At 51.2% G+C, this 22017-nt stretch overlaps 1 protein-coding gene across 3 annotated transcripts in view; it reads left to right on the forward strand.

Annotated features, from left to right (window-relative positions):
• The window catches only part of CASZ1 (castor zinc finger 1), an 88473-nt gene that overhangs the window by 19046 nt on the left and 47410 nt on the right, over positions 1-22017 (forward strand). The window contains exon 1 of one of the 3 annotated variants that reach the window (XM_054175727.1): positions 5059-5173. The exons of the other annotated variants lie outside the window; for them this stretch is intronic. Coding sequence (XP_054031702.1) covers positions 5155-5173 — 19 coding nt within the window. The 5' untranslated portion in view covers positions 5059-5154. Of the gene's footprint in view, positions 1-5058; positions 5174-22017 lie in introns of those variants that run through there. 3 annotated transcript variants of the gene reach the window in all.

Genomic DNA, 22017 nt, shown 5'->3' on the forward strand with positions numbered 1-22017 from the left:
GCTCTGAGCATTGGAGCAGGCGAGACACAAGTCGGGAATTGTATTGCAGAGCATGTGCAGGGGAAGGCTGGTTCTGAGCGTTTCCGGAGTTGAACAGCAGTGGGGAACAGGGGAGAGTTTCTGCTGGAAAGCTGGTGAGAAGTGATACTGGGAGGAGGTAGGAGGCTGGAAGTCCTGGTCATCCAGCAGAAAAGACAGCCCCTTTACTTCCTGCTCTTTCATTATTCTGGTCCCCAAGTCCATGTAATGTTGGTGTCCATCCATCAGAACTTGGCTGGCTGCTGCTCTCAGCAGATCTCCCTTCTGGTCTCCCTTCTCTGTGGTTGCTCAGATGTTCATCTTCTCAACTGTCTCTTGTGAAGCATTCAGGGAGGTAGCTTGTTTGAGAGCCCATGCATAAATGTGACCATGGAGTGGGGATTAGGAGTTTTGTTGCCCTTTCTGGGATTGCTTTTGGCTCACAGTGCTGATGTAACCAGGGCTGAAACCATACTCACATGGCCTGCCAGGTATTAGGGGGAAGGGCCCCGATGAACAGCAAAGGATGAAGAAAGTGTTATACAGCATGAGAGAAGTGGGTCACCCATGGGAAAGTGAAGTCTGCACCAGTTCTGAACAGGGTGTATCCTGAGCTTCCAGATTTTGGCAAATACATAATGTCCCATGCCAAGCTGAGGAGGAGTGGCAGGGAGTAAGGAAGCTGTTCTTGCCTGGCTGTCTTCACAGGCAGGAGGCTCAGCAGGGTGAATTCTTTGCTTCTTTGGGGCTCTTTTTATTTGACCGGATTAAAAAGCCTATTTGAGTTTCTTAAACCATTTAATCTAAAATCCCCAGGTAGATGCACCATTGGATTCAGTTTTAAGCTCATAAACAAAATAGGTCTGTGTTTGTTGTTTCTTTATTTTGTTCTAAAGAAGCCAGGGTTTGCCCTGTCCTCCCTGGAGTCAGGAGGCACTTGGGTTTCTTGTGCCTATGAATCCCTTTGAGCTTTCCGAAGGGTGGAAAGGTGGAGACCAGGGTACTGGTGTGGCCTTCCTGCAGCTTCAGGTTAGGGGGTTGTGTGTGTGGCCTGCTGGGGTCAGGCTCCACTGGACAGGTTAAACAATTGAGTTGGTACCTACGTGGAGTGCTGATCGTACATAAAAATCCCATTAAGAGCATTGCTCTGCAAGTAGTGTGTAGAGATGGGAAAGGAGACCACAGGAAGCTGGAGAACATGGCAGGAAAGCATTCTGCAGTGTGATCCACTGGAGCAGCACGGGTAATTCTTTCTGGTACTCTCAGTCCTTTGTGTGGAGCTCTCTCTCTTCTGCTCCCAGTCTGCCCAGTTCCTTCCGGGGTTTCCTCTTGCACACATCTTCTCCACCTGCTTGGGTTTCTTCTCTCCAGCTCTGTATGGCTTTGTTGCTGCCACTCCCTGTACCTCTGAGGAGGTTTCATGAACATGAGACCAGTTGGGACTGCTCTCAGATGAGCCCAAAATGGGACAGTTCACGACTTGTGTTTGCAGGAGAGAGGTGCTAATGATGTCTACAGGAGCTACAGGAATGTCACAGCTCCATGGTCCACAGTGTCATGTTTCTGACAGTGGCTAGTGCCAGATGCTCCAAAGGAAGGTACCAAACCCCACAGCAGGCAGATGTAAAATGATCTACCCCATGTCCCCTCGACATCCTTTCCACATGTCCAACAGTGCCCAGCTTGAGTTAGTGATGCCCCCATGTATGGGATGACTTGGTCCAGCACTGGCAGGAGGGATGTCCCTGTCCCCTGTGCTGGCAGCTGCAGCAGAAGCCCAGCAAGCAGGAGGCTGTCTGCTGTCCCAGCTCCCTCCTGCAGCCGTGGCAGTGCTCGTTCCAGCATGGCCATTGGAAGGCCATCAGAGCAGGCTGTCCTTCCCATCTCCCATGCTGTGCTAGGAGCAGAGAGATCGCCTGTGTTCAGAGCTCACAAGGAGATGCTTTATGAAAGGGGATGGTGGGAACAAGGCTGTATCCTTGTCTTCTCTCATCTCCCAAGGAACTGGAGACAGACAGAGGGACAGGCATCTGTCCGATGGTGGCTTGAGTGGGAGGGAGCCCTGTTGGCTTTGCTGAGGGAGCCTCTTTCTATATGGAAATGAAGAATTTAGGCTAATGGAGCTCAACCATCTCTAATTTTGCGATGGCAGGAGGATTTTGATTGAAAGTAATTAAGCAAGCTAGCTGTAAAATTAATTAAAGCAAAAGGGGGGGATTTTTTTATTGGATTGGATAGCGATATAGCGGCTGTCAAATGGGGGACGGATGGGGGTGACCTGAATTCTCTGCCCTCCCTCCTCCCACTCGGGACGTTTATGTCACTTTAATCTCCTTACAGCGGCTGGTGTGCATTTGTTTGAAATAATCAAGGAAATATGGTCAGAAATTGTCAGCTTTCAGATCTAATTTACCTGACAGCCCTGCGCGGACCAGTAAGCCTCTGTGTGCGTGTGGAGAGCGTGTGTGTGTGTGGTGTGTGCGACTGTGTGGTCACGGAGGACTCCTTGTCTCCCTTCTCCCCCCTCTTTTTCCTCATTCTGGCTTCTCATGATTCCAAGCAAAAATACTTCTGACACGTCTGGGACCACCCAGAACCTCACAGGAGAAAGAAATAAGTTTGAGAATTTTCCTGCAGTGCCTTCTCCACCCCCCCACCTTCCCATCATTGCCTCCTCCCAACCTGCTGCCTCATCCTTGCACCATAACCAGCTTTAGGGTTTAGGCAATATAGGATTAGGGAAGGTGGCTGTAATTCTTTATTCCAGATGGCTGGCAACTGCTAAACCCACTGTCACAAGTACAGAGTTAGAAAAATACTTAAATTAGGCCCTTTGTTTCAGCCCATGGCTCTGCCAAGCAGCTCTCCTGGTGTCCTGCTGGGAGCTCAGCTTGCATGGAACAGGTTGGGGACTGAGTCAAGGCTATGGTGATGCTGGGGAGAGGCTTCTCTGGACTCAGATCTATCTGAATTCCCCTGCTCAGCTCCATCTGCTTCTTTTTGCCTTCAGCACTTGGAGAGATCCTGCAGTAAGAAGGAGCTAGGCTTGGGGTGGTGTAGGTGAGTGGTATCTTAAGAGATGGGCCTGGTCCAGGACACAGGAGGGCTGCAGCTTTCATATATCTTACTGGGGGTGCACAGTCTGGACAGAGATCCAGGTTCTGCCCTCTGGACCCAACCCTGAGCCCAATATACTGAAAACCTGGTGAAGGAGTACGGTGAGTAGGGTCTGGGAAAGAGCAGAGAGGGGATCTTCTCAATGCATATAAGTAACAACAGGGTCATGACAATGGGGCTGAGCTCTTTTCAGTGGTGGCCAGAGATAGGACAAGGGGCAGCAGGTACAATCTAGAACACAGGAGGTTTCACTTGAACTGGTGGAGAAACTTCCTTACTGTGAGGGTGCTGGAGTCCTGGAGCAGGCTGTCCATAGAGGTTGTGAAGTCTCCTTCTCTGGAGACTTTCAGATCCTCCTTGTGCAACCTGCTCTAGGCATACCTGCAATTAGCAAGTTGGTTGGATCTCCAGAGGTCCCTTCCAACCCCCACTATTCTGTGATTCTGTGTGTAGGGTCAGTGTTTTCCTCAGAGCTGCCCTGGTGCCTCACATCTGTCTGGCTAGGTTGGCTCTTAGGGTTTTTATTTATTATTGTTGATTAAGTGCTGACAGATTTGGGGCTTTTGTTTGTTTTGTTTGGGTCTCCATTTGGAGGCCTTGGCAGAGGCAGAACTCGGTGGCAGGACCTCGGGTGCATTCACAATTACAGCCCATGATCCTATTGTATTGTTTATGTAACGACTCTCAATCCCAAGGGATTCTGCAGCCTTTCTTAGACCCGAGCACACAGCACCTGGCAGGGTGAGTGCAGGGCAAGTGCTGGCCCCTGGTGCCAAGGAAAATCTCAGGGCTTTACATGCTAGGGGATCATTAATACAGAGATGGATCAGGCTGGACCTTGCTGCGAGGATCCACATGGAGGGAAGGTGATTAAGCTGCTTCAGAAGGAGGAGCAGATGATTTGTCCCCGCCGTGGTCTGTGTGGTTGTGAGGTACCTTGGTGGTGCAGACCTGATGCTCTGGCTCTTGGGTGTCTGCAGCCCACCAGTCTGTTTCCAGTGCAGTGAGCTGAGTGACTGGTCCTCATGGGCCTGCTTATGTGACCAGTTCCCTGAGTGTCCCAGAGCACCTCAAGCCATCTCAGCACTGGGATTGAAACTTTTACACTGTTCAGAAGATAGGTGGAGGGTGGGTAAGCCATGGTCAAGTCCATGTCCAGCCATTTGCAGCTATGCTGAGGTGGGTGATGAGCTCATCACCGTGACTCCTGAGTTTATTTCCAGCTTTGCCACTGATTCACTTTGTATCTGTAGCCATGCAAAGGCACAGCTTTGTGCCAGTGCTTCCTCATCAGTGTAATGGGTATAATTAGGCTTCCCTGATGGAAGATAGCACTGAATGCTTGGTGTGCTGGCAGGTTCTTTTCTTTTGTTTAAAAGTCCTTTCCAAAAAAAGGAAGTGAGACCTGATTTTAGAGTGCTGGTTCCCATACCATGTTTCACATATACACTGATTAAAATCTCTGACATCCAACCCTTTCTTTTTTGGGGGGACAGCTCTGCTTTGAGGTGTTGGCTTCCCATAAAACTACCAGAAGCTGAATTAGATGAAGACCAAGTGCTTCTAAGCACCCAGTCTGCTCTGTATTCAGCAAAATACAGGCACTGCAGTATGTGGCACTGCTGAGCTTCTGTGTTAATTACAAATCTAACAGAATGTAACATCAAGAACAGTCTAAGTAATTCCATGGCCTGTTAGCCAAAAGAGGGCCTCGGTTCTGGGATGTGGACCAGGCTACCACTGATAATGGTATCTAAAGTCAGTGGTGGCTGGAAGAAGGGTCATACTGTGCTGGCTGCTCCTGTTTCCTTCTGTAAATTGCAAGACCAGATGATTAAGAGTGCACTAGATAATTTTCTAACATAACATTCCCTACAGGCAGTTACTGGCATTGCTGTAGAGGCATCCTGAACGACGTGTTGGAAAAGGAAGTGCCCAGGACAGTCTTTCTGCATTGTGAAAGTGTTTGAGACCCCCATGCAAATCTGTGCTCTGTTCTGACTCCAAGTCTCCTCAGACATGGCCGAGGAAAATGCATGTGAGTGCTGACCTGGGGACACCTTCTCTTGTTCTGTTTGCACCTACTTGTACCTGTTCAACACATCTCCCATCTCAAGCACTGCCAGTGGCGCTAGAGATGAGTCTGGAGGCCCTCACTCCATCACAGCCAGGAGCTGGGAAACATCCTTGTAGTTGGGTGAATGGGATGAAAAGTTTAGATTTGGGCGGCATGTCTTTTTCTCTCAGTTTGATGTGAGTGGCAGAGGAAAGCCATAGGCTCAGTTCTTCTGCCACTGACATGGTGTCAGCTGAGAATATCATTCTGAGCTTAGCAGAGTGACATTAGCATTGAGAGTAGTTGAAATGGGATCAAGCCTGGTGGGTCTGGAAGAGGAGAGCTGAGACACTGGGCTGAGTGTGTCTGGAATACTTGACATGTTAATTTTGTGCTCAGGACTGGAGATGAGCTGCTCATCCTCAGTCTGTGGAGCAGGAGAGTCCTTCAGTAGACAGACAGCTCAGGTCATGTCACTTCAGAGAAACCTTGGGAATGTACACAGGGATCTCCAGGAGTGAGACATGGCAGAGACCCTTTCCTGAGGGGGCAGTTCAGGCTGGGGAGCTGCTGGCCCTCACACAACATCTTGCTCCAGCACAGGATTCTGGCTTCCATTCTGCACAGCCAGTTGGCTTGCAGCATTGTGGGAAAGAAAAGGCCAGAGCCAGCAGCTCAGCTGATCAGGGAGTTGGAAGCAGAATGGGACCTGTTGACTTTGAGGGGCTTGAAATGTGCCTTTGCCCTGCAGTGCCAATATAGCAGCTGCAGAAACATGCTGTTTAGTTCACCACTGAAAAAGCAGAAGACAGAGGCCTCCTTACTAATGAGGGAACTGAAGAGGAGGAATCTCAACTTCCTGGCCTGCTCTCAAGCCAGGTCTGTGGCATTTGGAGTAGGTTGTCATGGTGGAATGAATTTGCAGGACTGGTGGATGACTGTGAGCTGGCAGGTTAGTCTGCTGGAGGTCTGAGCAGGCACACTGGGTCCGAGTGTCCTCACTTGAGCAGTGAGATGCTGGTGCAATATTTTTTGTTCACAGAGCTGCTGCAGGCTCCAGCAGCAGCAGAGTGTGGGACAATTTTCCTTATCCTGTACCCCAGCAGTGGAGGGAAGGGAAGCTGTGGGCAGACTGGGAGCAGCTGGTGCTGGATGGTCTCACTGCAGTCAGGCAGCTCCCCAGTCCAGGTGAGAGCCATGCTGCTCCCTGGCAGGGCTGTCCAGCCCAGGGTGCAAGGTACCAGACTTAGGGGAGAACTTCGTGGGAGAGGGCTGAAGGCAGCACTCCCTGAGTTCACTCTGCACAGGAGATACACCCTTACAGAGCTGTCTTTTTATTTGCAAACTGAGCAGTTGTACTGGAAGAGATTTAGCAAACATGGGACTGCACAATGCTGTGTGTACTGAGTCACACGTCAGGGCTAGAGCCAACTAGCACTGTGAGCTACTGAGGCAAACATTTGAGAATAGTTACAATAGGCACCAAAAATATCTTCAGATGAGATCTTTCTGCATTGCTGCATGTTGGGTAACAGGGAGGGCTGACAACCTAAGCTTAAACTCTACCCACATGCTCTAGAGCTCATCCTGGGCAAGGCAGGCAGCTGGGATGGGAACAGAGCAGAAGAAAAGCAGGTTTGCTCCTCTAAAGGCAGCCCTGATTAGCCAGCTCCACGCAGCGTGGAAGAGTTCTGCTCTGGTGGGAGTGAGGAGGTTGTGGTCTATGTAGTGAGTTAGGCTCTAGTGTTTGTCACTGTGGCCCTGGCTCTGATTGCATTTCGGGAGGGAATGACCCCAAAAGTACTTTTACGCTGTTGGATCTGCAGCTCAGAGCTCCCCACACCTGCACAGGACCAGGGTAGGATCAGTCACTACAAGATGTCTTCTGTCTGGTTTCAAAGCTACCAAACAAGGAGTCTAGGGGTCTCTTGTAGAAGCTGTCCCTCTTGCAGGTTTCTCAGGGGTGGATGCTGTGATTGCTACTTCCCCAAAGCCCTGGTCAGAGACCAAACTCCCCAAACTTGTATTTTGTGGGCTCCTCCAGGCCATCTCAGCAGAATCAGAGAACAGGCAGCTGAGGCTCTTGGTGCTGTCTGGCACAGACTGAGCACCAGGGCTGGTAGCATGCACCAAATCAGACTCAGCCTCCTGCCAAGTGACCCTTTGGCATCCTTTCCCCTGTCGCCTTCCCCTCGTGTCCTGCTGCCTGCTGCTCCCACACCGTGATGCTGGGGCTGGGGTCACACCTCGGCCCCAGCCTGGCTTCCAGCACACCAGCTCTCCCACTGGTTTTGCAGCCGCTGTTTCTGCCAGCGCAGGGCACTGAAAAGTGCTGGCACTGCCAAAAACCCTGTGTGCACTACGACTCCCCAAACATCCCTTTATTTTTATTGTTCTGTTAATTACTGTTTAAACTTTAATAAGTCACTTCGTCAGGAGGGGGGACCTGCAGTGAGGTTTCTGTGCAAACACTGGGCCCGGCAGTGACTCTGGTGTAACATAACCCTTTATACAATGTGGGAATGTTTAGACTGTAACAGAAACTTGTTATTTTAATGACAGTTAAAGGGGGGGAAAAAAAGAAAGGAGCGAATGAAAAAGGGAAGCAAGTTTGTTGGGGAAACAGCTCATCTCAATCTCTCTGTCTGGCCTCTTTTCTCTTGGCTTTAATGATAGCTCGATGAGGAGGCTTTATGGCTTCTGTTGAAGCAAGTCTTGTTCCCAGAGATGCCCTACGCAAGGCAGAATGTGGTCCCCTCTCTTCTGTGGGGTGAGCAGAGAGATGCTGATGGAAGCAGCATGGCTTGATTTTGCTCAGAGGCAGCAGCAGATGCCTAAAGCCAATTTGAGCTCAGTCTAATTATTCTGACCCACACAAGAGACTTTCCCCTTCTATTCAGCGCTTCTTCTACTCTTTAAGTTTTTTGAGTAGCTATGCTGAAACAGATGCTGGCACACCACAGATAAGAGGGCCCAGCAAAATGGACCTTGAAGCTAGAAAATGCTGCCTGATTCTGACTGGTTGCCACTTAGAAGGAGGAACCATTTTGGACACCTGAGAGAGGGAAGGGGAGAGAGGGACAAGCTGGCTCATCCTCTCAGCAGTGGGAGGACAGAGGGTTTGCAGCCATCCTCAATTCTGGACTTTAGATGTTGATACCTGTGTTACGTTGAGGTAATGGTGGGTGCCTGTGCAGTGGCTGATGTCCCTGCATCAGCACTGAAGTCACCTCCAGGTTTGGCTTGGCTATATTTAGCACTCACTATAGACAAGACCATATAGAGTGATGTATGTGATCTGAAAACCTTCACCTCCTGCTGACCTCTCTGCTGCTACAGTGAAATCCCCAAAATCTGCTAAGTCTGAGTGAGGAGTGACGCAAGACCAGGAGAAGGGAGAGCTCCCAGCTTTTCCCTGGCAGGTTTCATGTTGGTCTCTCGTCCATGGCAGTGCTGGTCACCTGAGCATCAGAGCTTTCTCTGCTGGCTGTGAGCAGTAGCCCACAGGGGCCAAGGAAGGAGAGGTGTGAAGAGGGTACGGAGGGTATGGACTGCGTCACAGGAGGTTTGGCAGGAGATGCTGATGAGGGGGAGGCTGGGATGGTGTTGGGAACTTGAGGAACAAAGAGAGGAGAGGAAGAGCACACTAAGGCTGAGACTGGCAACTGAGAGGGGAAGGATGACACAAAGGGCGAAACTTTGGAGGGGAGAAGGGGTCAGGAAAACCTTTCATAGTATCAAGAGCCTTCCTCAGGCACCAGCTTGTTGCCAGGAGTCCTGTTCCTCTGTGCAGAGACCCTCTCTCCTCTTTGCTGAGCTCCTGACCAAAACAGGAGCCTTTGGGGGGCTAAAACCCTGTCAAGCTTTTTGGTGAGGGTGAAGCAGAGGGGATGAAATCGTGGTCCTCTGGGACCTCTGTGTTCTCCCAAGTGGGTGAGCATGCAGGGAGCAGGCCAAAACAGTTCACGCTTTCCTCGCCCACTGCTGGGGCTGTGATTGTTATTGATTGGGTTTGCTGTTCTCGGCACTTTGTGTTTTTCCAGCTGAGCGTTGGCTGCCCCTTGAATGTATTTATTTATTTATTTATTAACCTCTGCTTTAGTTCAAATACTCATAAACATTGCACACAGAGCAGGTTTGTGCTCAGCCCTGTGCCAGCATTGGGCAGCTGCAAGGAGCCTGCACCGGGGTTGGGCACAGTCAGGAGGGTGCAGGGGCTGCATAAGGTACCTTAGCATGCAAGCCTGCTGTCACTGGGGTGAAATTCACAGAGCTGGAAGTATATGGTATACAAAGGTAAAGAAATCTGCCCTTGCAGAAAAAACAGTGTCAAGACTTGATGTTGAAGCAAGCAATAGGAATGTGCACAGGGATTTCCCATGCATGTGTGATGTCTGGCTGGCTTGGGGTGCGTAAGCTTCAACCCCCGAAGACCAAGGGCCAGGGGAGCTGTTAGGTGAAGAAACAGTTTTATTCCATTTCCAGCTTGTGGTCATGACTTTCAGACCCTGGTAAGCCCCTTGTGCTGGCCTGCTCTCACTCCAGCTGTGTCCCCACTCCAGCTGTGCCTGCTCATGGGGCCAGTGGCAGAAGCTGGCCCTTTAGGAATGGCATTTTCCAGGTTCCTGTGTGAGACTGAACATGTCCCAGCTGCAAAAATAACTAGCCTATATACCCTGTGGAAACAGGAGCAGCAGCGACACATCTGTCTGGTCTGGGCAGAGCCAGCTTCTAAGTAATGCCCCAAAAGGGCATCAAGTGACTGCAAGCTACTTGACAGTGAGTGGAAACCCAAAATAGAGACCTTTGGGGAGGACTAGCCCATTGGAGGGATGAAGCTCTGCGGTGGGCAGAGCAACAGATACCTCTGGGCCTCTTGTAGGACACGATGGGTTCCAGCAAGACATTAATATTGACTGGCTTCTCTGCACCGGCTGTGGGGCATGTGGGCTGCTGGCGCAGCCAAGGCAAGGGGCTGAGCCTGGCAGTGCTGGGCACCAGCATCCCTGAGAGCAACCCCAGTTCTTCCCCTCAGCCCCAGCCTGGCTCCCCCATGGCTGGTGGGGTCACTTTGGTTGGAGAGCACAAGCTGAGCTCAAGGATAGAGCCCCCTGGACAGAGCCAAGGAGCCGCTGTATAAAAAACGCTGAGGTTTTCCTTTTCTGTACAGTGCGTTTCCCTAAATTGCCTTTGACTGTGTGCATCGCTAATGAAAGTTTATGCCCTTGTTAGAAGGACAGGCAGGTCCGTTCCAGTTAGGGCTGGGTCTATCCTTCTGCCAACTGCCCTCCCCAGCACACACACACACACACACACACTCTCACACACACACACTCACTCTTGCTCATTCTCCCTGGTGAATATAAGTGGAGGCTGTTATAAAAAAAAAAAGAGGAGGGGAAAAAAATTTCCATATTTGTGTAAGTTGCTTTAAAAGCATTTTATCATGTCATAAAAAAAAGGGAAAGTACTCTCGGAAATTGATCCTGCACACGAGCCCATTGGACAGAAGGACGTCGGGATGTTAATGGCTATTTTGCTCCAGGGTGGCTTATTAAAAAATTTATACATAAATGCTTAAAATTGCATAAATTATTTAAAAAAAAAACATAGTAAGCAATTTGCAATCCCGATCCACTTTCCCCCCCCCCTTTTTTTTTTTTCTTTCCCTTGTCATTCTTTTTCTTCCCTTCTTTCTTACCCAAAAAAAACAAACCCCAACAACCAACAAACCTTGCCCTCTTCTCACGCTTCTCCCCTCCCTGTCTGAAAATGTGATGCGTCCAAACCCGTGCATCTCTGCGTGCAAAATAAATACAGTTTTAAACGTGCCCTGCCGCTGACCAGCAGAGCCAGCTACCAGGGGGAAAGAAATGTAAAGAGGAAAAAGGAGGGGGGGAAAAAAAAGGAAAAGAAAAGAAAAAAAACCCCACACAAAAAAACCAAACTAAAAAAAAAAAAAAAAAAAAAAGCAAAAAAGGGGAGAAGGAAAAAAGCAAAGAAAGAAAGAAGATTGGATATGATGAGTGTTTCTCGCAGGCGTGGAATGTCACCCACATATCCTGGAGATTGTACTGGGGAGGTTTATGATGGTTTCCCATTGATTTGTTTCCCCGACGCAGCTGCCGACCTCTATTGAGGGACAAACATAATCAGCACTGACGCAAATTAGATGGTTATTCGTTTTGAAAATTGACAGAAAAACAATAAAAAAGATGAAATGCTCCCAAATCAATAGATATAATGAAATTCAAATAATCCGAGAGATGAGGTCTCCATGGCAACTGATAATGTGGAAAAGAAAACAATTTAATAAAGGACAGACACACTTTGAAAACAGATTGGGCAAAGGGAAGGCGGGGGGGCGAGGGAGCAAGGGGGGGCCGTGGGTTGGGTGGCGGTGGGAGGGGGCAGCGGGAGGAGGTGGTGGTGGGGAGCCGGAGCCGGCTGCCTCTCCGGTTGGTTAGCGGTGCTGTAGTGAAGGATCACTGTCCATCCCAAGGACGCTTGCCATAATTAAGAGAGGCTTTCGGTCCAGAAAGTGCAGATTCAGGTTTTAATACACAAAATTATTTCAGGAGCACTGAATCGGAAAGTCGTTTGTTATGACCTTCCTGAGAGGCCTGGAGCAGGGCATGTTGGAGGCGCGGCGGCTGAGCCAGCTGAGTTATGGCATATTTGTGTTTTTATAGTGCGGAGGGGAGGGGGGAAGGGGGGAAGAAGGTTAAACAGTATTTACAGCTCAGTTGTTTTCAGAAAGGAAAGAGAAATAGAGTTCATGAAAAGATGCGAGTGGAAGAGAGAGAGAGGGAGAGGGAGAGATCCCCTGCCTGGCACACACACTCCGCTGGGACGCCAGCTCCAGTGAGACACTCACCGGTGCTCTTTTTGCCTTAAGGTGTGAGGTGCAGATGGGCTGGGGGTAAAGAGGGGCTCTGTGGTGGGATGGGGAGCGTGTCTGTCCCTGCTGCCAAGTCTCTGCAGGGTCCAGCTGTGAGCCCAGTCTTCCAACTCCAAGCTGCAGAATAAACCGCTCCTGGCATGTGGCTTGTGCTGAAAGCGTGTGAGTGTGAGAGTGAGTGAGTGCATGCGGGGTGCTCTGCCTGCTCGGGTGGCTGCCTGCCCGCGGCTGCATGCGTGGCTTCTGCTGGGCTGCCTGGCTGTGGGTGCTCCCCGCCTGTGCCGGGGCTGAGCAGAGCTCGGTGCATGGGGTCTGCACCCCAGGGAGGCGCAGCCACGGTGTTGCAAGCTGTGCTGGGCTGCGTGCTGGGCTGTGTACTGGGTGTGCGCTGGGCTGTGTGCTGGATGTGCCACTTGTGCAGTCACAGGTACCTGGCCGCCGGTGTGCCTTAGCATGTGGTCTGTGTTCATGGGCACACAGACATGTGGCTGTGTGTGGTTGTGTGCTGGCTCTGCCTCTGCATGTGATCGTGGCCACGTTTGTCTACACGTGTGTGTCCCACTGATGGGTGCTTGCAAGCACGGATAGCACTGGTGCATGGATGGGCTCACGAGGACGGGAGATAAGAAGATGAGCCCTAATGACCAGAAGAAGGAGCAGCAAAAGGCAAGCCAGAGGATTAGTTAGGTGTGGGGTGAGTGCCCACCCAGCCCAGCTGGTAAGGTTTCTCTCCCATGCCACTGTGATAGGACTGCTGAGCTAACAAGCTCAGGGATGACCCTCTGCTTTCACAACAGAGCTTGGGTATCCTCTGGCCAAACCGTGAGCCTTTTCCACGTGAACAGGATGGACAAGTGTTCCTCCTACCCATGTTGCACAGCATTTGCAGGAGCTAAGCATCTCTGGGAATTCAGGAGCCCCTGAAGAAACAGTGCTGTGTGTGATGGGTGCCTGCTCTGCGAGTTCACAAGACTCCCAGTCCTACCTAGGGATTACTAAAACCTCACAGGGCTCTGAGTGCCTCCTTTGCAGACCAAACCCAGAGCAGTTACCTGCTCACACACAGCTCAGTCAGAGGTCCAGGCTGTGGGGAGGATGTAAGACAAGCAGGAAGGCTCAGATGCCCTAGTTTACAGCTGAGGTCTCACCTCATGTGGGCTAACCCACTGAATTACTTTGCAGGACCTTGAAAGACCACAATAATGGACATTTTCTGCCCCTGTGTTTCTTAGTGATGCAACAAGCATTCAGGCTCCCATCTCCCATTTAGCTACTGACTTCCCACTGCAATTAATTAGGAGTCTGCATTCTTTGTTGGGTCTGAGCTTAATAGTGCTGAAAGGGATTGCAAATTGCTCTTAAACTGCCTTCCAACTACCCACAGGGCTTGGAGGGACCCTTTTTTAGGAGGTGGCTCACTTAACTCCTGAGGTGGGTTAGGAATGGCCTGAGCCCGGCCTTCCCATTCACTTGGGTCATGGTGGGTTTGGATTCTCTCTAAAGTAACTCATTAAAGACAGTCACCAAGAGGGACTGATGAAACTTTAAGCAATTCCCTTCGAATCTGTGTACTTCAAGGGACCTGTCATGTCTCCCGGGTCCTTTTTATTTCCCCAGCTTCAGGTACTTGTAGCTACATCTGGTTTCCTTGTCTACACCTCGATGTTTCATTGCACCTCCTGCCCCATCTCAGCATTTACAAAGGTGTCTCAGCAGCGTTTCGAAGAGGCTCGTGTTGTGGCCTCTGCTTCACTCCTTGGGAGCTGGCTCCCTTCTGGGCTGCCTGGACCTGATCCGGAGGCCTTCCCAGCCATCTTTACCTTCCACCATCCCTTCCCTCCCTCACTCTGTGTCCATCGTGTCCTCCTGGCACAGGACCCAGAGTGTGCTGTATGTATGGTGAGGTGAAGTTAGGCACCATGTTTGCATTTAGTTGCCCTGACAACCTGTCTGGCTTCATAGAGAGTTTTCCAAGGGCCACACAGCCAGCCTGCAGGGACCTGATGATGATGAGCTATTACTCTTCACTCTCCCTTCTGTATCTTTCCCCTTGGTTTTCTTCACAACCTGTGGGGAGATTGATGGCAGGATTGTGATGTAGATGTTAGCAGTTCTGCTTGATTTATGGAGTTACTTAGGCTGAGTGAGGCCACTTAGGCTCATCTGGATAGTAAACCTTTTAACTGGACTGAAAAATTAGTAATAAATAAATAAATAAATAAATAAGGCAAGTAGGAGAAACTGGATCAAAAAACCCAGTCCTCTTAGCTTTATGTTATCTGAAAGAAAGAATGAAGACAGAAGATGCCTGAGGAGCCTCTCTCAGCCTGGGAGCAGTGAGACCCTCTGCTCACTGTGTTAGGTTGGAGCTCTGAGAGCAGGATTTCATGAGACCAAGAAGAGGAAGCTGTTGAAAAGTCTCATCAAAGATCCTGCATTGACAGATGAATTAGAAAGTTTGCTGTAGGACGCAAGGGACTTCTGAGCATCAAACTGTCCTGAACTGATAACTTTCCCCTGCTGTTCCTTGAACTGCAGTAGAACCTAAAATTGCAAACAACGTGCTGGGCCCACTAAGCTAGGCAGGAAACCTTCGCTCAGATGGCTGACCATCTGAAGAGCAGGTTAAGGGCAGTTGGGGCCCTGCATGATGTTACTTGCCCAGCATCAAAGCAGGCAAAACCAGAGCTCATACTGACCTTACTTACATATTCCCCTTGTGTTTCCCCTCTGCTCCTTTTGTTAATTCTGGAAGTTCCCTGTGTTACTTGAATGCAGAGAGAGGGGCTTATTTCCTGTCCTGGAGGTTCAAGGTAGGTGACTGCAGAGCAGGGCAAAGAGAAGAATAGAGGCAAGAAACTTTACCTCATCACTCAAGGGTGAGCAGCAGAGCAGCTCTCAGAGTAAGGAGGCTGGGGGTAGACAAGATCAAAGCACATTTAGGATCATTTTTGAGATCTGCTCAGGAAAAGGTTCAGACGTGCGTTACTAAAGAGCTGTGAAGAAGGATTAGTCCTGTCCTTGCTTGCAGTTGAACCACTTTCCCCACCAGCTGTGCCAAATGCCTCTGAAGAGCTGGTGGAGCGGCAGCAACACAGGTCAGTGGCAGGTGAGAAGGCAGTGTCGCAGTGGAGACCAGCGGGTGCAAGGCAGTGGGGCCGGAGCAGAGGCTGTCACGGTTCAGCCGTGCAGGGCAGAAGGGCCCCGAGTGGGACTGAGCAGGGGAGGGTGAGGGGGCAGGCTCCAGGGGCTGCGTGAGGCAAGTGAGGAGGTCTCTGCATTGGGAGAGGGCTGATGCGGCAGCTGAGGAGCGCAGTGCTGAGCGTTCGCAGGTGCCCGTCCTGCTCTGCTGCCTGCCAGCCAGGCTCTGCTCTCCAGTGCGGAATCTGCGGACTCTGGAGGACTTTGAGTTGCAGCCCATTGCACCATTGCAGCAGGAGCGGCTGTGCTAGGGCCAGCTCACTCCTAGTGTGAGGTCTGCACTGCCTTTCTCTCCCTGGCCAGTGATATATGGCATAAATTAGGCCTCTGAAGGGGGATACTGCATCCTTAAGAAGAAATATGTCCTCATTTTTCTTAAACACCGTTTGCACTGAGTGAAATGTTTAGAAGGGACGCTGAGGGATAACTTTATTTCTTACTAGGGAGTTCAGAGCCGTTCAGTTAAACCCATAAAACACTGGGAGTAGGGAAGCTGACAGCCTGCCCGTGCATTAGAAAAGCCATTACTCATCTAGGGGAAATTCACCCCATGCTAGAGCCTCATGTTGCCAATGGGTTGGTCTAGGGGAGGACACAGGATCATCTCCCTTGGCCATCTAAGGGGTCAGAAGGATGCTCAGAGGTGGAAAAGCTCAGTTAGTAACAATCCAGCACAGTGACAGAGTGCTGATACAGAGATCTCAAAGCACTGAGTAAACACGGCTGGGTTCAGCCTGCTGAGTGGGTAATCACTCTCCTTGCTCCTCCGAATGGGAAAAGCAAGGCACAGAGAGCTGGGGAGGCTGATAGTTACACCATGATCGTAAGCCAGGCTAGAAGCCAGCACCCCTGGCTTTTAACCCCCAACTTAAATCACCAAACCCAAATTCCTCTCCAGAGCAAGGAGTGAAACTCAAGAGCCCTGACCATGTTCCCAGGGTGGTGTTGGGAGTCCTGACTCCACCCTTCGTTGCTCCCATGTTCAGCCTTTTCTTCCCAATGGGATTTAGAAAATCCACTGAAAGACCAAGGCAGGGTCTTGCGGGTGGTAGTAATGGGAATTCCTGTCTCGGGTGATGGTTAGTGGTGGCTGAGTTACAGGTGGCTGGGTGGGCATCTGCTCTCGCACAGGGACTGCCAGTGCCGCCTGCTGTCATTCCCTCAGCAGCTGCTTGTCCGAGAGGACAGAGCCACAGGCACCCAGCATCATGGCAGACAAGGCACTGGCCACCAAGGGGGTTGTGACTTTCTATTTGATACTTTATTTTGGAGGCTTGGCACCAAAAGATTTAATATTTGTTTGAGATGAGAAACTGTTCTCAAATGAATTTGGAGAGCTTGGGAATTAATGTCAGCCCCCCCTTCCCCTCCCTAAGCACCCCTCCTCCCCGTCAGCTCAGCCCCCCCCCTTTCAATTTCTGAAGCCTGCTGATTTGAATATTTATAAATATCAGTAAATTATTTATTGTAGCAATCTGCTGTGCCATTTCACCAATCGCCGTTAACACTTTAGGGCTCGCTCTTCAGGAGGATGCGACTGGAGAAAATGGGCACCTGGGGGCTGGGAGCGTGCTCTGGGGAGGGGACTTTTGTGCCAGGGCAAAGCCTGCATGGCTGTGGTGCCTCTCCATGCAACACAAGAAGAGTTGGGGGTATTTGCAGGAGGGGATGGTGACCTTCTATGCCTGGTACTAGGGGACACGGCAGGACATGAGGGAAAGGGAGGCTTGTGTTAGTGGGAGAGGACTGCAAGGACTGCCTGATGGGATGGGCTGTTTGCTGTAGCAGCCTTGCAGGCTTTGCCCTGCAGAGTGCAGGAACCTTACTCTTAGAGCTCAGCACTAACCCTCTTTGCTTCTAGTTTCGGTCTCCCTGAGGAGGAAAACACCTTTTGGTTTCTCTTTTCCCATGCCTTCCCCCCTAATTGCACTTCTGCACTGAAAATCCACACCGTTCCAAGGTGATGTGGCTAATTTGGGCAAACGCGGTCTCCCTGTGTTCGTGAGCTGTTCTGGAGAAACCCTGGCTCAGCAGCCTAGTAGCTGGGTGGGAAAAAGGAGTAACTGAGCTGCCCAACAGAGTCCTAGTGCAGGGCACCAGCGCCTCCAGAGTGCTGTTGCTTCCCCCTCCTCTCAGGATGTCTTCTGTCCTTCACTGCCCAGTGCTAGCTTCTGTACACTGTTCCTCACTGTAACTAGGGAATGGCAGCTTAACACTACAGCTGAGAAGGCTGAGCAAAAGGAAACAGGACAGACTCACTGAAGGGAATCGGTACTGGTCTCTGCCCCTTTTGGCCAGGGTTGAACCAGGCTCGAGGGGCTGGAAATAGGGAGAAAAGTGTCCTCTTGCATGGCTGGAGTTGGCAGTGTGGCAGACAGGAGAACGTCATGCAGTGCCAACTGTGGGCAGGCTAGACTGCACAGGCAGTGGCCATGGGGACCAGAGCAGAGTCCCCAGCTTTTCCTCCACGGTATGTGGATGGGGCTGTGTGGGGAGAGCCCTCACAGCTCTCGGAAAGCAGGGAGTGTAGCTGGCAGCGTTTCCTGAGCTGGCTGCTCACTTCGTTTCTCCTCCCACGTCTTTGATTCTCCTTCTCTCTGCCCAGTGCTGAGCTGGAGCCTGTCAGGTCCGACTTTCACACCAAGGGCTTTCCCCGGCTTCACGCAGACACACACAAGCAGGATCCATGCTTGCAGGGCAGAGGAGGTTGTTAAAGAGCCTCTGTGAACTCCCCAAGGTCAGCCAGAAGAGACAGCATCCGCTAATCCAAGGTCATTTCCTGGGCTAAAAGCAATAAAATGTTTTATTGATAAACTGAAGAGAGGAAAATACACACACTAAATCCACTCTCACACATTGTGGGCCATGCCTGGGCTCTTGCTGCCCTTGCCCTGGCCCTGCCTGGGATAATGCACCAGGGGAGGGGAAATGTTTTCTGGAAGGGCCTGAGCATTTGGCTGCCTTCCCTGCCTCCTCCTGGCATGTAACTGGGCACTGCCAGGGCCCTGCTCGGGGGAAGCATGTTCCAAATGCTCCCGTGGCCTTCTGCTGTGAAGGTTTGGCTCCATCTTAGGGACCACAGCTCAAGTGTGAAGAAGCTCCCATATGTATCATCCTCACCCCACCCCAGCAAGCTGTGCTGCCCTCCCTGTTTGGGGCTCCTGGGCAGACTGAGTCGCTCCAGTCAAGCTTGTACCACAGTGGTTAAAAAAGGACTGTGCAGCATGTCGGCCCTCCTTCCCTCCCCCTCCCCGCCCCAAATAATGCTGTTAATAATTAATTGAATGAGAGCTTGCAGCTCCTGGAAAGCTGGCACTGGGACCTCCCTCTTGAACGGAGCTGCTCAGCTGGGCTTAAAACTCTTCAATAGGAATATGAAAGCTCCATCTGTTCGATGTACCCGGCCCTCTGAAGTGACAGCGTGCTGTCCCTCCCCAGCCAGCACCCCTCTCCCCACAGCAGGGCCCTCCTGCCCCTTTTCTCCTGCCCCTCCTCAGCCCAGGCCTTATCCCACAGGGTCCTCCCTGCACCCACTGCTCTTCCCACACCACTAAGCTCCTGTCACACACACAGGGCCCCATCTCCTCTACCCATGCCAGCTTGTTCTTCCAGCTTCCATGCATCCCTTTTTCACCCCCTTTGTCCCCTTTACTGGGGTGCATTTCATTGGATCATAGAATTGTTTTGGTTGAAAAAGACCTCTAAGATCATCAAGTCCAACTTTCAACCCAATGCTTCTGTGGCCATTAAACTTCATTGACCCCAAGCCAAAGCCAGATTTTCCTCACCGTGCCAAACCAGATTTGCACTTTGCAGCACTGTTTACTCCTCAGCTGCGATGCCCTGCGATGCCCAGGCTGCAAAGCCCTCCATTCCCACACATGGTGCACCCCCGCAGCCCTTGTCCTCCTTTGGGGGAGGCAGAGCTGAGCCACGGTCACCTTGGCAGCACCCACCATGGAGTTTATGGGTGAGAAAGTGTTCCTTTGGGGACTGTGTAGGGAGAGAGCCTGGGGCTGTACACAGGGTTCTGGCAGCATGTGAGGACTGGGGGGAAGCAAGATGGTAGGGGAAGCAACCTGGGCTTGTTTTGTCCTCCTCTTTGCCAGGCCTGGTTGCAGCAAGCCATAGCTTTCCTGCAAAGGCAGGTTTGCTCTCAAGATGCCACGGGGCTGGGTGCAGAGCGGAGGGAGATGATGTCTCCTGGCAGGGTGTGGGGAGGGGGCAAGTGGAGTAAACTCCCAGTGGCATTGTTTTCAGAGGAAGTGCTCAGTGTAAATAGAGCATGTGGGAGAGTTTGTCCTGGGCAGAGATGAAAAGTCCGTGTGACAGGCTCAGGTTATAAACGGCTTCCTCAGATTGATGTGAAATCAAAACATTTCTATTTAGACAGAGAAAATGAAGGGGGATGTTTACTTAGCCTGGAATCTTTAAACAGTGCGATGGAGACGTGGGGTGATTTGGGGTGGGGAGCTCAGCCTGGCGGGAGGGAGCCAGTCCTGCCAGTCCTGACCTTGGGCAGATTGAGGGTCCTTCATTCAGCATCTCAATGCTCCATTCCTCTGCCTGAGTGAACAAAACCTGGATGCTCTGGTCCCATTTGGCCAGATGGCCATCTTCAATATTTCTTTGTAAGAAGGGGTTTCCTTCTGCTTTTGAAATTGGGAGGCTAAAAGAGGGCAACAGAAATGTTGAAAGGGCTGATGTCCCTCCTGTTCCCTAGGCAAGGAAATAAGGCAATGGAAAGATAAAACCATGTGTTCAGGTTGCAAGGTTGGCAGAAGCAGCTGGGAGTTCTGATCTTCTGCAACCAAATGTGCATTGGTGAAATGGAGATACGTAAGAGTTCTGGTAGTACAGAGCAAATCCCACCTTGGAAAGGTCTCTGGGAGGGTTAGTTTTGCAAATCTGGGAAAGGTGCATTTGCAAAGCTTGCTTTATTTTTAACTTAAACTTTAGGAAAAGATTCTCAAAATCTTGAAGCACAATATTGCTGTGCTCACAAAAAAGTCCCAGACACAAGGAGAAGGGACAGGATGATGCAGAGGGCAAGGGCAGGAGCTGCGGGACAGAAGCTGGGGAGGCAGAGGGGCAAAGTCAGAGTGTGTGAGATGGAAAGAGGCAGGAACAGGAATGGAAGACAAGTTGCAGGCTCCCTGGAGTTGCTGCGTACGCGGCAAGTGCAAGCTCGGGAACGTCTGTTCCTCTCTTCCTTTGAATAAATATTTATATATTCATTTGCCGGCTGGTGCACGCACTTGGCTGCTCACCTCCAGACCAGAATAATGGGACCTGCCCTCGCTGCAGAGAGGGGGAGGGCAGCGAGGGTTTGGGCTGCCGCGTGTCTGCCTCCCAGTTATCTCCAGCTGCGAGCAGTGCTGATCTCACCAGTTAAGCAGGGCTGGGTATGGTGAGAACGTGGCCAGGGAATCACCAGGCAGTGTCCCTTTGGGAGAGCGGAGCGGTGATTCAGTGCTGACCCAGTGCCCCAGCCCCGGGCAGGCACCGCAGTGCGCGGGAGGCGCCGTCCAAACCACCTGCAGCCATCAAGGCTCCGCTGGCCCCTCGCCCGAGCATACGGGCGGGAGCTGTAGGTGTCCTGGCCAGGCTCCAGTTGGAGCTCGCAGCAGCCTCCTGAGATTCCCTCTGTGGTACCAGTTGCGCATAGGATCGGCCTCCACTTTCTACCCTAAATAGAGTGGGAATGTGATGGGAAGGGAAGGTGCCAGCAGACAGAGACTTCTTGCAGCTTCATGGGCGTCTGCCTGTGCCCATCTGCATGCGTGAGGACTGGGGGAATGTGTGAAAGGGAGAGGCGTGGGGAGCTGCACAGGAATGTATTTTGGGGAGATGGGACTTTTTAACCCGTACGTGCACAGAGCATGCCAGCACACACAGCTCCTCAACAGCTCTCATTTCTAGGTGGGGAGAGATGTGTTTGGGGGCAACGTGTGCTTTCGCTTCCTGAAAGCATGACTGCACATAGGTGTTGGTGATAGAGGGGTGGGAGTGCGTTTGCCTCCCTTTGTGTTGGGGGCTGATCTATTTGTCAGTGTGTTATTTTTCTTGCAGTCCTTGACAGGGAAGCGTGTCAGAAGCTGTCAGGAGTTTACACTAAGCAGCCACTCTCTGGCTCTTGGACAGCAGGTCTAAAGTTTCAGTCTGTTTGTATTGGGCTGTCATGTTACGGGATTAGGGGCTGTCACGATGGCTTCTGGATGCATTGTAGGGGGTCTGATTAATCTCACTGTGCTTCTGTGGAGCAGCACCTCTGTGCTGGTGACAGGGAGGTGTGGGCTGAGCTGCCACAAGGGACTCCTGTGCAGTGGAGAAACCCATTCCCACCATGCAAGGTCTGCAGATGGTTTCTGTTTGCCCTCCATGTGATGAGCCCCTCTTTCAGCATTACATAAAGTCCAAGAGTAGGTTTTGGAGGGACCTCCAGCAATGTTCCCACAGTAATAACTCCAGTGGCATGGGAGTCTGGCAAGTGTTTTAGTGGGTGCTCTTCCTGAGCCCTGGGATGCAGAGTAGGGTGTGCCTGGGCATGGCATACTGGAGGAAGAGCCATGCCATGTGCACTTCTTGCCCTGGGACCTGCAGCCCTGCTTAGTCTGTGCATCTCTTGGAGACGTTGCAAATAAAGATGGAAATAAGACAAAGCAGCTGCTTTAGAATCAGGCTTTTGCTTTTATTTGTGATTGAATCTTCTTAATTGTTGGTG

This window comes from Dryobates pubescens, chromosome 33 (assembly GCF_014839835.1).
Source record: "Dryobates pubescens isolate bDryPub1 chromosome 33, bDryPub1.pri, whole genome shotgun sequence".
NCBI lineage: Eukaryota > Metazoa > Chordata > Aves > Piciformes > Picidae > Dryobates > Dryobates pubescens.